We start from the raw sequence: 17,457 nt of genomic DNA on the forward strand, positions 1-17,457 counted from the left end.
GTGGTTGACATTCTGACTTCACACCCTTAAGTTATTACTTATGAGCAGTAGCATGGGGTGAGGGCCAGAGGGTTAAAATGCCCAGGGCACTCCCCACCTCTGGCCAATGCACTGCTGATTGCCTGGCACCTGGGGGAAGAGACAGCCCTCGGGGCCCAGGCCAGCCTGGGAGAAGATGGCGGCTGCACTTCGGGCGACATTTTTACTTCCCTTTTGCATGAACAGTGACTATGGAAATGCTTCATGTGGACTGACTTCACACCATCCAGGAGGCAGGAGGGTTGGTGTTTTTTTCTCTTAAGAAAAAGTGGATATAGAGATTAAAAATAAGTCTTGAATTTCCCCCGGAGACAGAATTCTCTTACACCCTCGATCGCACTGCTTCTCTGAGGTCCTGGTCCCTTGCCTCTCAGTGTCCTCAGTCTCCCTAAACCCCCAGCAAGGATCCTTTGGAGATGGCCTGTCAGGCTAATATGGGGGTTGAGAGGTGTTTCCTCCATCTTCGAGCCTCTTTGAGTGGTCAGCTGGGTTACAGGGTTGAACTGAAGGAGCAGCATCAGCCCTGGGCTGTGGGGTCAAGCTCCGCAGTGTGGCTGCCGGGTTTTACAATCTCTCAGCTGCCATGCCTGATCTTTCTAGCCACCTCTTGTATTTCTTTCTATCCTGAAACTGAGTTTTCCTGGCTCGTATCAAATTGGACATTTGGCTCTTGCTTTGATTCCTACATTTTTATTTTCTCAAAACATGCAAAATAAGAAAGAGAGAAGGATGGTTGAGCATCCCCCCCACCCCCCCGTCTCTTTTGCTGCCAGTACCAGAATAGGACAGCCTGTCAGTCATCTTCCTTTTTCTTCCCATTAATCCTGACATGGCCTGGTCAAGTCTGGGATCTTAAGAGTCCTGCCTCCCTTCCGCCTTCTTTCGTGAGCTGAATGGATAGTTCCCCAGGAGCCATCTTGCAGTGGAGCTTTAAGGTGTTTGAGAAATATCTTTGCCTCCAAGGACCAAGAAGATGGGGACACCCATCGTACCAATTTGCCCTCGTGATTCAATCCTTAAACACGCAAGCAACTGTGTACTTAGAGGCAGAAGGAACACTCAGTGGGAGGTTCATTTGTCTGCGGAAGATGGAAATGTGAAGGAAATGCAAGGATGCTCTGAAACAGCTGTGCTGTGGCAAACGGAGGAGAGGCAGCGGGGCGAGAAGGGCCCAGCTGCTCTGGGACTCTCGGCATGTGTGCTCCTGGCTTAAGTCCCTGCTTGTGGGGAGGGGTGGGGGATGTGGGCCTGGCAGTGAAGGGACAGTCTCCAGTCCGCCTTTAGCCAGGCAGACACCTATAGGGAGATCTGTTCCCTTGCCGAAATGAGTGTTTTTCCAGCCCCGGGGGCTATTCAGCGACGCAGTCTCGGTACAAGGCCAAGGCTGCCGGGACTCAGGGCTGCTGAGAAGCCTCGGAAAGCCCGTGGAGCCCTCTCTCCACGCGCGTGTGGAAGGCTGTTGTCTCTCCGCCGTGGTGAAACGCGGGGCTCGTGCCTTTGAGCTGTATCTTGCCTCGTGACTTGTCCTTCACAGTGGAGTTCTGGGTTAGTTTAAAACGTTCTGCTCCCACCTTGCCTTCTCTTCCTTCTGTTGCCGCCTCCTCCCTCTCCCCTTCCTCCCCCCATTTCCCTGTGTCAGACTGCCTCCTCTTTGTGTTCCCCATGGCCCACCTGTGCCCTCGCCGCCCCCTGGCGCCAGCACGGCCTGAATTTATGTCGCCTTCTTCACCTTTCATGCACTGACTTAGCCATTGTTTTTTCCCTTGGGGTCTCGCACGGCTCCCTGGTTAGTGACGGTGGACTGGTTTCTCTCCGGCCCCCCAAAAGCCCCTCCCCTGGTGTTTGCCTTTCTTTGGGGGCTGGAGCAGACCGTAATCTTGTTTTTCAAGAGCAGCTGTGGGTCAGCCACCTCAATGTTAGCTGTCCAGGCCTCGTGCAGGACACTGCTGGCTGCTCGAGGCCCATTTACCATCTGCTCGTGTGTCCTCTCCTTCCCCGCCCTCCTCCCCTGCTGTAGGCCGAGGGCTACTTGTGTTTGCCCCTCTGTTAGTTTCCAGGGGCTCTGAGAGGGTACAGAGTGAGAAAGTTAGGGACTGTACCAGCTCCTTTTAATTTGTTTCCCCAATCCTTTTCCTCAACCAGAAGGGTAGTTACAGGCTGTACACTTGTAATTTATAGTTCTTTCAAGTACCGAGATGCAGGTAAGTTAGGTGTGGCCTGGGATCCTCCTAACACTTAGAATACTGTTTAGAGGCACTGCCCTGCTGGGCTTCCTCGCCTTCCTAGCACAGTGCATGCCTACCTCTGCTCCTCCAGCACAACCTCGTCTCTTTCCTTCCATTTGTGGAGTCGGAGATCATTTTGCCTTTCTCCAGCGTGTGTCATCCGGGTGTATAGTGGCCTCAGAAAACAGAGGGAGCCATTCCCCACATCCCTTCTGTTTTGGTTCTCTTTAATCTTCCATCGAATGAAAGGGATCAGCTACCATATTTTTCATGTACCCTAATTAATAACAGACACAACATTGTATATTTAAAAATATAGTTTACTCGTTATAATAATCCTCTGAGATAGTTGTTCCTTTCAGTGTGGTTTTTTTAAAGTAAGGATACTGAAGCTTGGCCGAAATCAGGCATAACTAAGATTAGAGATCAGGAGCAAACATATTCAGTGTCTGACTTTATTGTCCTGCAGATGTAAAACCCTTTAAAAATGATGTACAACCACATTTGAGTCCTAGCTCTATGAGCTTGGTGGGGGAACAAGACTGTCTAGATTTATTGCTCGTGGGGGATAGCTTTGAAGGTTGGTCAACATCAGGTTAAATTTTCCATTCTTTGTCATCTGGATTGATGACCATCTTCCCTGGCAGGCATCTTCTCCTACCATTCGTCTCTCTGTGGCAAGAATTGAGACTGCAGGGGCCCCGTGTTTGTCAAAATGCACAAACAGAACATCCAGAAACCTGCTGTCAGGAGGTCTGTCCTGAAGCCCTCAGCGTCTGTCTTTGCATAAAGATGCTCACAAGCAGGGGCAAGATGTGGCTGCCCCTGACCCTGCTGTCTGCCTGCTTCTGAGCTCAGACCACCCACTGGAATGTAGATGGCAAAGAAGCCGAAGGAAAACTCGCATTTTTATTTTCACCATCCCTTTGGAAAAAGACGGAGAGAGGCTTCTGTGAAGCCCAGGTTGAGTGCTGTGTTCCCGTAGTTCCTAAGTCCTGCAAGAGAGGTGGTGTCTGTGACTTGATGACTGTAGTTTTAACTATTCTTACCCCCCGTTCCTCATTTTATCTGTTATTCGAAACATAATTGCAATCCCAGAATCATCTCCCGATCATCATCTTGCCTCTTTTTGTAACTACTTTGCCTTCCAAGGCAAAGATACCTTGCACTAATGACAGTCAGAACTGGAGAAGCTTCAGATTAGATCAGTCACAAATATCTCCCAGCACTGCGAAATTATATTCAACTTCTTAAAAACTGCTGCCAGCACAGAGAGAAATAGTCCCTCATTCGCAATTGTGACACTGGGCTATACTTGGGGAAAACATCTCAGTGACAGATCCTAGTCATTCAGCCTTAAGATGAAGTCTCTTTAAGTCTGTTGCATGTATTTTATTAACTCTTCCAATATATCTGGTTGTATTTGGTCTCCTTTTACCTAGAAATCCATGCTGTGAGCAGATACGCCAGTTTCCTTGTGAAATGACTGACAGTCGTTTCTGAGAGCTCAGGATGCGTGCTGGTTCCTCGGTTTGGCGTGATGTGTTTGCCACCCTGCCACACCCATTCGTGCAGAGGAGCCTCAGCCCGCGGGCTTCCGTGTTCCCCTTGCCAGACGCGGGGAAGTTCTAGCAAGGAAGTCATCGAAAGTTCGTCTTATATATAATATAGCTGAGGAGGGTTCTGAAGGCTGTCACTCAGCTCTGCCGTCTGACTGGGTGTGGCGTAGGAGAAGTTACTTGCCTTTATAAGTCTGGAATTCAGTTTTCTTCATCTGCCCTTTTGCCGTGACTAAAATTTAATTAAGTCACACCAAGAAAATATGTTCGACAACCAGCCGTGCTGCTCTCGCCCTGCGTCTGCAGGTGAAGTCCTGACAGCTCGGTGGGGCCCACGTGCTTGTGTCCAGTTTCAGGGCGAGGCGGTGCAGTCGGGTGAAGCCACACGGCCTCGGCAGCCGCTCCACCTCGTCCTCTCTTCTGTGTGCCAATTTCCAGGACTCCCGTGGGAGTCGGTAACTGCTAATAACAAATGTGGTACTTGTAGCCAAGAAAGGAAAGGGTGAACCTTCAGCGGAAAAAGTTGTGTCTTCATTTTGGAACGAGGCTGCCTTTGTCTCTCTCTTTGACTTACAGACTGTAAACTCTTTGATATCAGAAGTGCAAGAGAAACTGAGGGAAGACACTGTTAAGTGACTGTTTTCTTTACTGCCTGGAACCTGCCAAAGCAGTCGAGTGGTGGTGTTACATGGAAGTAGTCCTTAAACTGAGATGAGATAAGAAACTGTTCACTTCCTTTTTTTTTTTTTTTACCAAAGTGTTAAATAATCTCACATAATTGATTTATGTGATGGTTGCTTGTTTTTACAGGGTGGGTTTATAAAAAAGAAAGTATATGTCTTAAAATAGGACTTTTCCTCCAGATATACTTAAAAGAAAGGCAAATAAATGCATAGTCATAGAAACGTGAAACATTCTGGAGTCTGTCAGGGGTTCCCTTGTTGACAAGTATGGGCAGGTTTTCAAATCCAAGATACAGCAGGAGATGAGCCCGGGAGTTAGAGTGGCACCAGACCTTGGGACGTCTCGGGTACCTTGCAAAGGAGGTGACCTTTACCCTGTAGGTGAGAGGGAGTCACTGAAGAGTTTTAAGCCGTTGAATAACATGATCAGATCTTTACATAGTATCTTATAGCAGACTGTAAGAAGGTACCCCTGAAGTATAGGACAGCATTGTGTGAAGAGAGCGAGTACTTGGGAAGGCAGCTATGCTCACCACGATACCACCAACGCACATGGGAGAGGGTGCTAGGGGAGATGTGAGAAGGCTTCATGGATTTCAGCTGGGTGTGAAGACGGCCGAGGACTCTTGACGGATTGACGTGGAGGATGGGAGTAGGGAAGGAGAGTCTAGACAAAGGAGTAGCTTAAGCAAAAACCTAAACACAGAAGATTAACAGGCTTTATTTGGAGACTCTGCAGAGATCCGTGGCTAGAGCAGTGGAAGCAATCGGTTGCTCCCTGATGACTCAGTTGGTAAAGAATCCACCTGCATTGCAGGAGACCCTAGTTTGATTCTTGGGTCGGGAAGATCCGCTGGAGAAGGGAAAGGCTACCCACTCCAGTATTCTGGCCTGGAGAATTCCATGGACTGTATAGTCCACGGGGTCGAAAAGCATCAGACAGGACTGAGCGACTTTCAGTTTTCAGAGCAATGGAGAGTTTGAGTGAGAAGATCAGAAAGGCCTGGGCTGTGGAGGGCCTGGAATGCCTGGCTGAGAAGTTTTGACCTCATTTTTATCCGAGGGCAGCCATTATTCAATATGTATTTTAGGCAGTGAATTCTGACAGCACTGGTTAGGCAAGTGGCAAGTATATGGATGCAGGAAAACCAGTTAGAAAGCAGTGGGCGAAATCCACACGAGAACATATGAGGACTGCATGTTAAGTATTGGGTGTGAGAGGCCTTGGTGTTTTCGAAGAGTGGGGCCTATTTGTGAATGTTCCTGGGGAGACGAGCCGCGTGAGTGCTGAGCTGTCTCACTTCCTACTTCTCCACACAGAATGTTGCCCAAGTCCTTTTTTACTCTCACTGGAACCAATTTTGAACTAAGTTTATAAAAGTAGCAAGTGACTCCCAGAGCAGCGGTGAGTGTAACCAGGATCTCTTGTGCGAGCCCGCTGGTCCCCAGAGCCTAACACCTATCGTCTAGGGACTCCTGGGATTTGTTATTTGATCTTTGGCAAGTCCCTCTCCTACCCCAGGCCTCAATGTCTGATCTTATAAAGTCAGATTAGATAATCTCTGAAGTTTATTTCAGCCCTAAAGCTCTTGGATCTTTGTTGGAGCTAACTAACTGTCTTAGAAGAATTTCCCTTGTACTCAGCAGACGTAGAATAATGAGAAGTCTCAGCAAAATGGGGAGACTTCCTCACTAAGGTGTTAGTCGCTCAGTTGTGTCTGACTCTTTGCGACCCCGTGGACTGTAACCTACCGCGCTCCTCTGTCCATGGGATTCTCCAGGCAAGAATACTCGAGTGGGTAGCTATTGCCTTCTCCAGAGGATCTTCTTGACCCAGGGATTGAACCCAGGTCTCCTGCCTTTCAGGAAAGATTCTTTACCATCTGAACCACCAGGGTTCAGATTCCCCTCCTGAGGATTGCTGCTGCTGCTAAGTCGCTTCAGTCGTGTCCGACTCTGTGCGACCCCGTAGACGGCAGCCCACCAGGCTCCTCTGCCCCTGGGATTCTCCAGGCAAGAACACTGGAGTGGGTTGCCATGTCCCTCTCCAATGCATGAAAGTGAAGAGTGAAAGTCAAGTCGCTCAGTTGTGTCCAACTCTTAGCAACCCCATGGACTGCAGCCCACCAGGCTCCTCCACCCATGGGATTTTCCAGGCAGGAGTACCGGAGTGGGTCGCCATTGCCTTCTCCTCCTGAGGATTAGGAATAGGCTATCTGGTACCTATGGAGCCTCAGCATATTTATAAAATATATGCCTGCCTGAATTCCAGCCCTTTCCTGAGGATTCCAGCTCTTTCCTATTGCTTAGAAATACATAATATTGCTTGGCAGCTTGAGAATTAGTGTTCTTTCTGGGCAAGTATAATACATATGAATATTTATTATAAGGAATGCTAGGGGAAGAGAAAGAAAAATGAAATATGTCTGGGTTTAAAGAATTAAACAGCCACGAGGGAAGAGAGGGAAAGGAGGGTAACTATCACTTAGAGATATGTATTTATTTTTTAATATAAAATGCACAATAGGAATATGGATTTGCATAATGTATGCAGATGAAATTAAAGGTAGAATAAGAGAGGAGAAGAATTTGTAAGTGGTAATTATCTGTTATATTACTATTCCTTGGAGAAGAATTAAGGCTCTGCATTTCCAAGAGACCTCTACTATTAGGTATCCCCTGTGAATAATCCCTGCTGGGCCTGTGCCTCCCTCCCAGAAATCTCTCCCTGGTACACATACACAGCCCTTCAAAGCAGAGACTAGAGCTTCACTAACGGCACCCGAGTAAGGAAAGGACTTGGCCAAGATCTCTGTGCATCCAGGGGCAGGAATGATGGAGTACACCTTCTATTGTCTGGAAATTGAGTAGAAACCGAAGAACACGGGGAAACAGGTTTTTTTTTTTTAATAGTCTAATTTTCAGCAGAGTCAACTGTGTATTGTCAAGAAGACAATGGCCTTTTGAGCTCTGTGCTGCCAGAGCTGCCTTGACAAAGGCCCGAGTCAGAGCTGTTTGTCACGAGCGGTGATGGCGGTCCGACTGTCTGGTCAGGACTCAGACGGCGGCCTGTAGGTGTGTTTTCCATTCCTTTAAATTACGGCCTCTCTCTGAGGCAATTAATCCCAGGCATTTAGCAAGGGTAGCTGCTGTGTTTCTCCCTTGTTCCAGAGGTTGCTTTTTCTTGTATTCGGCACTCGTCTTAGATGCTTAATTGTTTGAAGGGTGTTTTTTTCCTTATAAAATGTTTTATAAGAAAGTCTGATTTTTTTTTTTTCTCTCTCCTTCCCAAATACCCCTCTGAGAGTTAATCAGAGATGCACAGAGTTCAACAGCTGGGAAAGCCATTAATAACTCAGCCAGCTTCTGTCCCGCTGGCTTAAAGGCAGCTTCTGGCTGAGGAAATTGATGAGGATTTCTCAGGTGTTTCCCTGGAAAGGATTCTGGAGAGAGTCCTCCAGCGATAGAGGAGCAGCGCCAGCATGTTTGCACACTCGGGTCTTCACTGTTTTTGTGTTTTTAAGTCCCTCCCCACCCCGCTCCTTGAAAAGGGCATTGTCTATGTTACATTGTCCTTGTTCTTGTTTAGTTGCCAAGTCATGTCCAACTGTGTTGCGACCCCATAGTCTGTAGTCCATCCAGCAGGCTCCTCTGCCCATGGAATTCTCTAGGTGAGAATGCTGGAGTGGGTTGCCGTTTCCTTCTCTAGGGCATCTTCCTGGCCCAGGGACTGAAGCTGCGTCTTCTGCACTGGCAGGCGGATTCTGAGCCCCCAGGGAATCCCTTGTGCTGGTGGTCTCCAGTAGTTAGCGCCCTCCATTATTCCTCCATGAACTGCCTCCTGGGTCTACTTTCCACCCACTGCTCCTCTGGCAGACATTTTCTAACCTTCAGTCTCCACCTGAATCTGCCTCCTTCATCTTGTGGAGTCTTGCTCCATGTTGATCTTGTATCAGCACTGAAGTGAGTGGCAGAGTCTGTGTAGTTTTCTGACTTGAACATGTTAAGTATTTGGTTTTTTTAATTTCTTTGTCCTTTTTTAACACTCTCACCGCTCTTCCTTTCTCCCCTCACTTCTACCCACCCCCTCCTCCGAGCCTTTGCAGATATCCTTTACATTGAAATATGTTCCCCCATCTCAGCTCCTTATTTTGAATTTTCTCTCCTTTCTGAACTGTGGAGGAACTAGCAGCTAGAGTCATTAGTTGCTCTTTTCACCTCTCACTTATTGGAGCCATGCCTTTAGTCAGGGATTTTTGTGTGCCAGCATGAAAACCTGGGTCTTTCGCCCTCTTCCTGCTTAACTTGTCCACTGGTTGGGCATTCTGGCCTTTGCCACCTTGCTCATTTATGTTTTCAAGTTTTTTCCAGTCCGGAAATGTTTGAGTTGTTACTGTTACAGGCTATTGTCTCCCAGATGCCTTTGTGATTTTTTTTTTAATAGGCAGCGTTTCATTTCTGTGTTCACCACGGTCCACTTTTCCAATCAGTCTGTATACAGTTCTGTCATTTCTGCTTCTTTGCTGGTGTGCCCAACAATATGAATTTGAAGTCTTCTCTACATTTTATTGAAATGCTGTTTAACTCCGACTTCCCTGTCATTAATCAAAATGTTAGACACATCTCCAATCACTTAATATATTGCCCCTTTTGTGGTTCCTGATGTAACCGTCAGTCTGAGACTGCTTGTATCTGAGCCAGCTGATTTTCCTGTATATGCATCTTATTTTCCTCTCTCTCTCTCTCTATATATATATATATAAAAGGAGATTGTTACGATATGTTACTCAGAGATTACTGGAAGATATAGCTATATATAGATACATTTGTATATATCTTCCAGTAATCTCTAAGTAACATAAAGCCATTATCTCTGACCATGTTTTGTCCTCCTTCCTCCCTCCTTTTTTTAAATGGAAGGAGAAATTGAATCAGAAGGAAGTTAATTGTTTTTAGGTTTCCGTAACAATGAAAAGAGCCATAGGAAATATGTCCCAGGAGCCCAGATTTTCTCCCAGCCACGGTGTTTGTCCATTTTCCTGCGTTATCTTCATGTGTCTGTTCACCCAGCTCTGTGTCATGTGTGGGTTCTGGCGGTTTAGTTTAGTACTGTCTCCTATGGGCTTCCCTGGTGGCTCAATGGTGAAGAATTTGCCTGCCAATGCAGGAGATGCAGGTTCCACCCGTGGGTCAGGAAGTTCCCTTGGAGAAGGGAATGGCTACCCGCTCCAGTATTCTTGCCTGGGAAATCCCACGGACAGAGGAGCCTGGCAGGCTATGGTCTATCGGGTCGCAAAAGAGTCAGACATGACTTAGCGACTAAACAACAGCTACTGTCTCCTGCACTGGCCCCCCCACCCCCCGCCTGCCTTTCCTGCCCCTCAAGTCTGCTTGTGCCAGATAGAGTGCTGTTTATTGTCCAGAGGCAGAGGGCTCTCTGGCCCTTGTTCAGAAGTAAATTGTCAGCTCCGTGTTGTGATTCTGGGAAGGCCAGCTCTCTCTCATAGCTGTAGAATAAAGTAATTGGATTTATCCCATGATGCTTCTTTCTGTAACTTAATTTTCGACTGTTTTGAGGCTTAGGACTCTCTTTCCCCCCTTAGAACCCTTTTTAACTTCAAAATATTTTCTAACTCCTCTCATGATAATTAGTTGCACTTTTAATGCCCATTGATAAGTAAAATATGTGAAGAGCTGTCATGAATTCCCTTGTACTTTTAACTGAATTGGTACTTTGATCACAACTTGAATCTACATATTGAAAAATAATAGTATACTTAATTTGGGAGCTGCCTTTTTTGTTTGATAATCAGCTACTCCTTATAATAATGTGTGGGTTCCCCAGAGTTGCAGTCTACTGGTCAGGAACTTCTGATCTCGTTCTTTAGAATCCCCTTTTCACTTTCCGTATGGCCGTATCTCTCGTTCCTTGCATCTCCCTTCATCTGTAGAGTTTCAAGTCAAAGAAATTTGCTATGTTAAAGAAAACAGCAATATGCTGTCTCTTCTGGGAAGATAAAAACCAAGTACTGACTTTCAGTGGATCAGCTTCCACTATCCCTGATATTGATTTGTCTCTAAATGCTCAGCATCCAATTCTACCAAGATATAAAAATTTTCCTAGGCTTTCACTTCTGGTTTGTAAGGCTCTCAGTAGTGCCCTTGAAAGCCAAAGTGTTGTCTTAACTTTGATTCCAGGGCCAGTTTGAAGATTATCTCATTAAGTTGAAGATAATCCAAAGGAAGAATTCAGAAAATATCCCAAATCAAGCTCTCAAGAGGTTCATTTATTTTGTAGAGTTGATTGAGCAGTTAATTAACTACTCTGTCCAGCCAGTGCCCTTTGGCTTATTGTTCCTTTCATGCATTAGAAACTAAGCCACGTGAAAGTTCTGTCTTCTCTTTTCTTATAGGAAGCAGTGAAGTGTATTGAAAAGAGCCAGGGCTTTAGAGTCAGAGGGATCTTATCTCAACCACTTACTAGCTGTGTGACCTTGGGCATTTCCCTCTCTGGTCCTTAGTCCCTTATCTGTAGAACACATCTAATGATACTTGATGGAAAACTCTAAGGATTAAATGAGATAACATATTAATTAAAAACTTTTGTATTAGGACTTAATAGCTATTTAATAATGATGGTTATTACTGTTATTCTAACAGACACTAAAGAAAACACTAAGCATTTTTCTTTTTGCTAAAATGGCCTAGCTTAGGATTGCATTGTCTGATCATCTTCATCATTGTTAATTTTTCAGTCTCTAAAAGAAAGGACTGCCTAGTCTTTTTCTTATGTTGTTTTTCTTTCCCATATCGATGATTTTTCCATACCAAGGACCTAAACAGGTATATTTAAAGATAATCAGTTGTTGAATGAAGTTGATGGGAGAATTTTTCTTCCGTCAGGATCCTCTAAAGCCAACGTTTCTCTCATCTTCCGATCGAGAAAACAAAAAGTTTATACACATCCATTCTAAATCCCTTTAGAAGATCTAAACTTGGTTTCAGTTTCAAATGCTGCAGAGTTCAGAGACCACATTAACTCAAGAAAAATATTCCTTCTTACTGAACTGTTAGTAAATGCTGATAAATTTTTTAATCGAGGTTCTCCAGAAATGCAGTATATGAATGTGCCACTCAAGTTAGTAAGCAACCGGGATGACTGATTTCTGCGGGGCCTTCACTGAAGGGTAGGACTTTAGTTTGGGGCGTGTCTTGTCTTTGGGGCTGGTGTCTGATTCTGCTTTAGTGACTCTCTCACGTGTAGTCTTTTTCTTTTTCTCCAGGGACAGTGGTGACAGGTCTAGGCACCGAGCTCCTCGCAATGCCCGGATGTCTGCACCTTCGCTTGGACGCTTTGTCCCAAGGTAAGAACCGGGTAGTCACCTCTTAGAAGAGGCTTTTCTAAGGGAGCCTTTATGAGGGACTGGAATTTTTAAACCTACTTCCTGGTCTAGATTGTCCATATCTGGAATGATGTACTAGTGAGCCTACAGTCAAGCCCTGCCACCTAAAAACTTCCCAGGAGATGATTAACCACAATGAAAAGGCATAGAAAAGTGGCATTGGGAGCATCCTGTTCAAGAATAGGAGCCCCCCCCCCACGCCCCCCAAGAGAAGAAGCCCCAGGAAACCTTAGAAGCAGGATCAGGAGGAAGACAGACATGTGTGAAGGGATGTGTCCTAGAAATTACACTCTGCTCTAGGTTTCTGTGGATTCCTAGGCTTAGTGGATCCCTTATCTTTGAGGTTTGGTAGATGGTGTATGTACTTTGTTTTAAGATAGTAGGCTTTTAACACGTGATTCCTTCTTACAGGCGTTTCTTGCTGCCTGAGTACTTGCCCTATGCTGGGATTTTTCATGAACGTGGACAGCCTGGCTTGGCTACTCACTCTTCTGTTAATAGGGTCCTGGCAGGTAAGAAGGAGTTATTTCTTTGGATTTTGAAATTTTAAAGGAAGAGGGAGTCAAGGAGAGCTTTCCTTTCTTTCCCTGCGTTGTTACGATGGCATCTTGGCATCTGGCGGAAAGTCTTATATTCAGATGCCTTTCTTCAGGGCAGGAAGCTACTGATTGAGGGAAGCTGCTGCTTTTTGTCCATCCCCTCTTCCTTCAGACTTTTTTTTTTTTTTTTTTTAATTTGTTTAAACCATTTGTTTCTTAAGCCAGCAATAGACTTTTTAAAATGGAATGATAAAGGTGCCTTGTTCATGTTTTATTGGCAAGGAACTCATGAGCCAGATCCTATGATTTAATTAGGAGCTGAAGGCACACCTCTCTGACCCTTGTCTGCTGCCAGCACATGGAGTTCCCAGGCCCTGTAGAGTCTTCAGAGGAAGCAGAGAGACCCATGGAGGAGCCGGGTTAAAAATTTGCACAGAATAGAAAGTGGGCTGGACAAGCCGGCCGAGGCAGTTATATGGTGGTTGAGTAGCAGCGACCAGTGTTTGGGGCCTAGGATGTATGACATGACTGGGCTGAGACACGGAGTGTCCTACTGCTTCTGGGCAGTCTCTGGAGAAGGAAACAAAGCAGATGCATTTTTTTTTTTTTCCCGACAAAAGGTTTTTCTCTTTCCTCCCCTTCTCCGTCCCCCCCACCCCCACTTCCACTGCCAACTTGTAAATTTATGTACGTGAAGGCATTAAAAACTATAAAAATCAAGCCACATCTTGGTGTATCTTTAATAAGCATCCTTATTTAAAAAATTCAAATGACAATATGCTTTGGAAAATCTGGGCCATGTGGTGGTTCAAGGTAGAGAGGGATCTGTGTGAGGCAGTGGCGCCATTGAGCTGCAGGAAGGTGATTTCTGACCAAGCTGGGGCAACAGCTGGTGGGTGGGCCGTGGGACCTGGCGTCCTTTAAGTAGCAGTATTCTTGAGCCAGCATCAAGACCTAGAAACCACCAGGAACCTCGGTGGTTTCTCTGCTGGACGCCAGGGCTTCATAGGCCCAGGCTTGGGAGAGGAGCAGACTGCCCCATGGTGTCCTGACAGCCTCCACTCAGGAGGGTTATGGCCCTCGCTGGTGAACAGACTGCACGGCTCTGTGCCTCTCCTTACTGGGCACTGCTGTGTGGCCTGGCTAATGGCATGTGGAAGCTCCTCCCTAGCAGATAATCACTTGCTGCCAGATAATACTACAGAGCTCCCCTGCACCCTTCTCTGTTCGCGACATCTGCCTCCACCACCCCACACAGCAGCTCCTGCTCCTCTCCTGCTGGGAAGCCTCTGTGTCCTTGGCATTTCGGTTTTTGTTTTTGTTTTTGTTAACAGCTCTATGTTGTTTTTTGTCTCCTTTGATCTAATAACTCTTTACCTCCATTTCTTCTTCCCTTCTTTATGTCCAGAGGTCTGACCCCAAATGGCTCGCTTTCACTTATGGATAGTTTTGAATATAGGGTTATATGCCAGCAGGCAGTTGTTTACAAGTACGAAATCTACTGAGGAAACTTCTCTAACAGAAGCTGCAAAGGACCCTAAGGATAAGAAAATCTAGACTCTTGGAGATGTTCACTCTTGAGTTAGGTTAATGGATGGTTTCCATTCACATTTAAGCTCATTTCTTTCATTTTCTCAAGATACTGTTAGAAAGTGTCCATTGGTCTTTTTCATTTTCTTATAGTTGATTTTACAGTGTTGTGTTACTTTCTACAGTACAGCTGCATGACTCGGTTATACACATATGTGTATAACCTACGTGTATTTTTATTACGGTTTCTCCCAGGATATTGAATATGGTTCCCCGTTCTATAGAATAGGACCTTGTTGTTTATCCGTCCTGTGTGTAATAGTTTGCATCTATCCTACTTGTGTTTTTTTTTTAATTGGAAGATAATTGCTTTACAGTGTTGTATTGGTTTCTGCCATACATCAGCAGGCATCAGCCATAAGTATACATATGTCCCCTCCCCCTTGAACCTCCCTCCCACCTCCCACCACATCCTACCCTTCCCTCTACATTGTCACAAAAGAACTGGATATGAGCTCTGTGGTCACACAGCGAATCCCCACTGGCTCTCTAGTTCACATCCGGGAATATTTATGTTTGTGCTGGTCTCCCAGTGCGTCTCATCCCCTCCTCCCCTACTGTGTCCACAGGTCTGTTCACTGTCTGCATTCCCACTGCTTCCATGCATAGAGCTTCATCCATACCATCTTTCTAGATCCCGTGTATATATGTGTGTTAACACATATTTGTTTTTCTCTTTCCATTGGGCCTTTCTTAAACACCCTCATTATTTGTAGATATTTGGATGTCCCTCCAGATTCCATGACGGTTGTGTTTCTTTATTCCTTCTCTTGAGAAAATTCCAATAGCAACAACAAAAGCTTAACATTCATTGAGTATTTGCTGTATGCTGGAGAGTGTTTTACGTGCTCTTCCTTGTCTTATTTCATTTCTTTCTCACAGTAGTCCTATGAGATGGGTGCTGTTATCTAATTAACAGTGGTAGAAATTGAAGCCCAGAAGGCTAACTTGCCCAGAGTGGCGGAGCCAGAAGTAAAGGAGCCAGAACTGAACCAGGCAGTGGGACTTCAGTTTCCTAGTCTGCCTGTCTCCCCACAGCTATTTTTAAGTGCAAAGCATCAAAATAGCATTCTTCTTGTAGGTCCTTAATCTAGAAGAGGGAAAGAGGTCCCAGGGAACTTGGCTGATCTTCAGGGGATTTTCCTGTTTATTTTAATGCCTCCATTTTAAGTGGATTCTAGACATAGCTTTTTAATGACCTGGTGCTGCTTGCTCAGGAAAATCTCATTAAATAACAACCCTTTCCCTGAGCCTTCATGCCCTCCTGGACACAGATGCTTTGCTTTTTATTAAACTTACTTGTGATCATGTAATAGAGCTACTGTAATAATGGCTTTCGAAGAGAAGACAAATTAGCGTTTTAGCAGTAAGCACTCTGAGTTTTCCTGGAAAGGCACTTTTCTCATATATGATTGGAATGAGGTTGTGATGGTCTCAGAACAGTTACATTCAGTAGAGGTTTGTTCTGTACCTGTGTGCCAGGCAGTATTGTGGGCTACCAGAGTGAATAAGACAGACAAGATCCCTATGTTTCTGTAGCTTAGAGTCTATGTGGTTGGCCATACCTTAATCATGCTGTTTGGTTCTTAGCTCCAAACATAAGTCAAAACCCTTTGTATGGCAAGTGGCTGTTTGTAGGGGAGAAGCATGGAAATTTAGCAGATCTGGAGGGACAAAGCATATCCACAACACCTGCAGTTTTAGGAGACATGATCAGTGGCAAATGAGTTTTCAGTGGACCCTAGCCAAAACCATTCAGAATCATCAACAAAAATGGATTTGCAGAAAATTAAGATCCATTCTGCCCACTTCCTCCCACAAGAGCCTGAAAGCAGTAATATAAAACAGAAGCTGCTACAGAGAAGTGTTTTGCTAGTCTGTTAATCTTCATCTCTTCCGCCTTATCTTGTTGCCTTTCCCACAATTCTGTAGGTTCCCGGTGGCTGCCAGTCACCCATCAACCCACACCAGGCCCCTTCTTCAGCAACACAAATTCTAAACCTGTACTTAAAGAGATATAACTACCTTTAAAGCTACTGCAACTTGACGGGTATATTTTGGGGGAAACCTGCAAAAGTCTAGGGAACTCCCTCTGTTGACCTTTTAGCAGACAGCTCTAGCTCTGTGTAGTAACAGCAGTCCGTAACAGAGAAGGAAATGAAGTTAATGACTGCCTGTTATGGGCCAGGTACAGCCCAAAGTGGTTTCCCAAACATTGTCTGCTTAAGTGATTCTGACAACCCTCTGAAGTAGATGGTGTGTTTTCCATTCTGCAGGGGAGAAAGCTGAGGCTCAGAGAAGTAAATGTCGCTTGCCCAGGTCTGTCTGCTTTTCTCATAATAACTCTGTCCTGTCTTCTGTGCCTTGTTTTGCCTGAGTTCAAGTAGGGAGTATCTGCCAAAAGGTTCTTCAGCCTGTAATATTTTTCTGCATGCTTGAGGCCTCATAAACAAGTGAGATGAGAAGCCCTGCATCTGACATCTTCCTGGTAATTACTGGAAGGAAAACTTCTGAGGGATAGGGACCTGGGTAATGCAGGGTATTAGTTATCTGTTCTGCCTAATCTTTTTGACTTTCATCCTAATGAGCATCTGCTCCCAACAGATGTCAGCCTGATGTATTTAATTTAGTATTTTGATTAAAATGAATGGGAAGTGTCAGGGATTTTTTTTTTTTTTTTTTTTTGCTTCTGGCCACAGGTCACTGGGGCCTGGTTGAGTGTCATGGGCTAGAGATGGCCTTGTGCCCAGTCATCCTAATTTCTCTTAGGATTTCTCCTTTGAGCCATTAGTTTAGAAGTGTGTTCTCCAATTTTCACAAATTTCCTTTTGTTGTTGCTTTCTTATTTAATTTCACTGTGATCAAAGAACATGCTTTGTATGATTTCAGTTACTTTAAATTTGTTGAAATTTGTCTTATGGCTTAGCATATGGTCTGTTCTGGAGAATGTTACCCGTGTGCATGGGAAGACTGTGTATTCTTTTCTCGCTGTGTGGAGGGTTCTATAGATGACAGGGAGGTGTGCTTGGTTGATAGTGTTCTTCACTTGCCGATTGCAAGTGATCGGCAAGTAGTCATCTTCTACACTTGCCGATTTTCTGTCAAGTTGTTCTACCCACCATTAAGAGTAGAATATTGAGATTTTTACTCATTATTCCTGAACTGTATACTTCTCCCTTCAATTTCGTCTGTTGTTACCTCAAATATTTTGGGACCTTGTTATTAGGTACATATATGTTTGTAATTGTTTCGCCTTCCTGATGAAGCAACTTTTTCGTTATAAAATGTCCCTCTGTTCATGTAATGATTCGTCTTTTTTTTTTTTCCAGTATAGATGAGTTTCAAGTAGACAAGATAGTGATTCACAGTTTTTAAAGGTTATATTCTCTGGTAATACTGTCTTTAGTTTTCCTTGCGTC

At 45.1% G+C, this 17,457-nt stretch overlaps 1 protein-coding gene across 8 annotated transcripts in view; it reads left to right on the plus strand.

Moving 5' to 3' along the window:
- Nucleotides 1–17,457, plus strand: part of AMBRA1 (autophagy and beclin 1 regulator 1) — a 165,091-nt gene that overhangs the window by 65,655 nt on the left and 81,979 nt on the right. For all 8 annotated transcript variants that reach the window (XM_018059152.1, XM_018059150.1, XM_018059154.1 and 5 more), the window contains 2 exons: nt 11,790–11,870; nt 12,321–12,421. In XM_018059152.1, coding sequence (XP_017914641.1) covers nt 11,790–11,870; nt 12,321–12,421 — 182 coding nt within the window. The remainder of the gene's footprint in view (nt 1–11,789; nt 11,871–12,320; nt 12,422–17,457) is intronic.

This window comes from Capra hircus, chromosome 15 (genome assembly GCF_001704415.2).
Source record: "Capra hircus breed San Clemente chromosome 15, ASM170441v1, whole genome shotgun sequence".
Classification (NCBI taxonomy): domain Eukaryota; kingdom Metazoa; phylum Chordata; class Mammalia; order Artiodactyla; family Bovidae; genus Capra; species Capra hircus.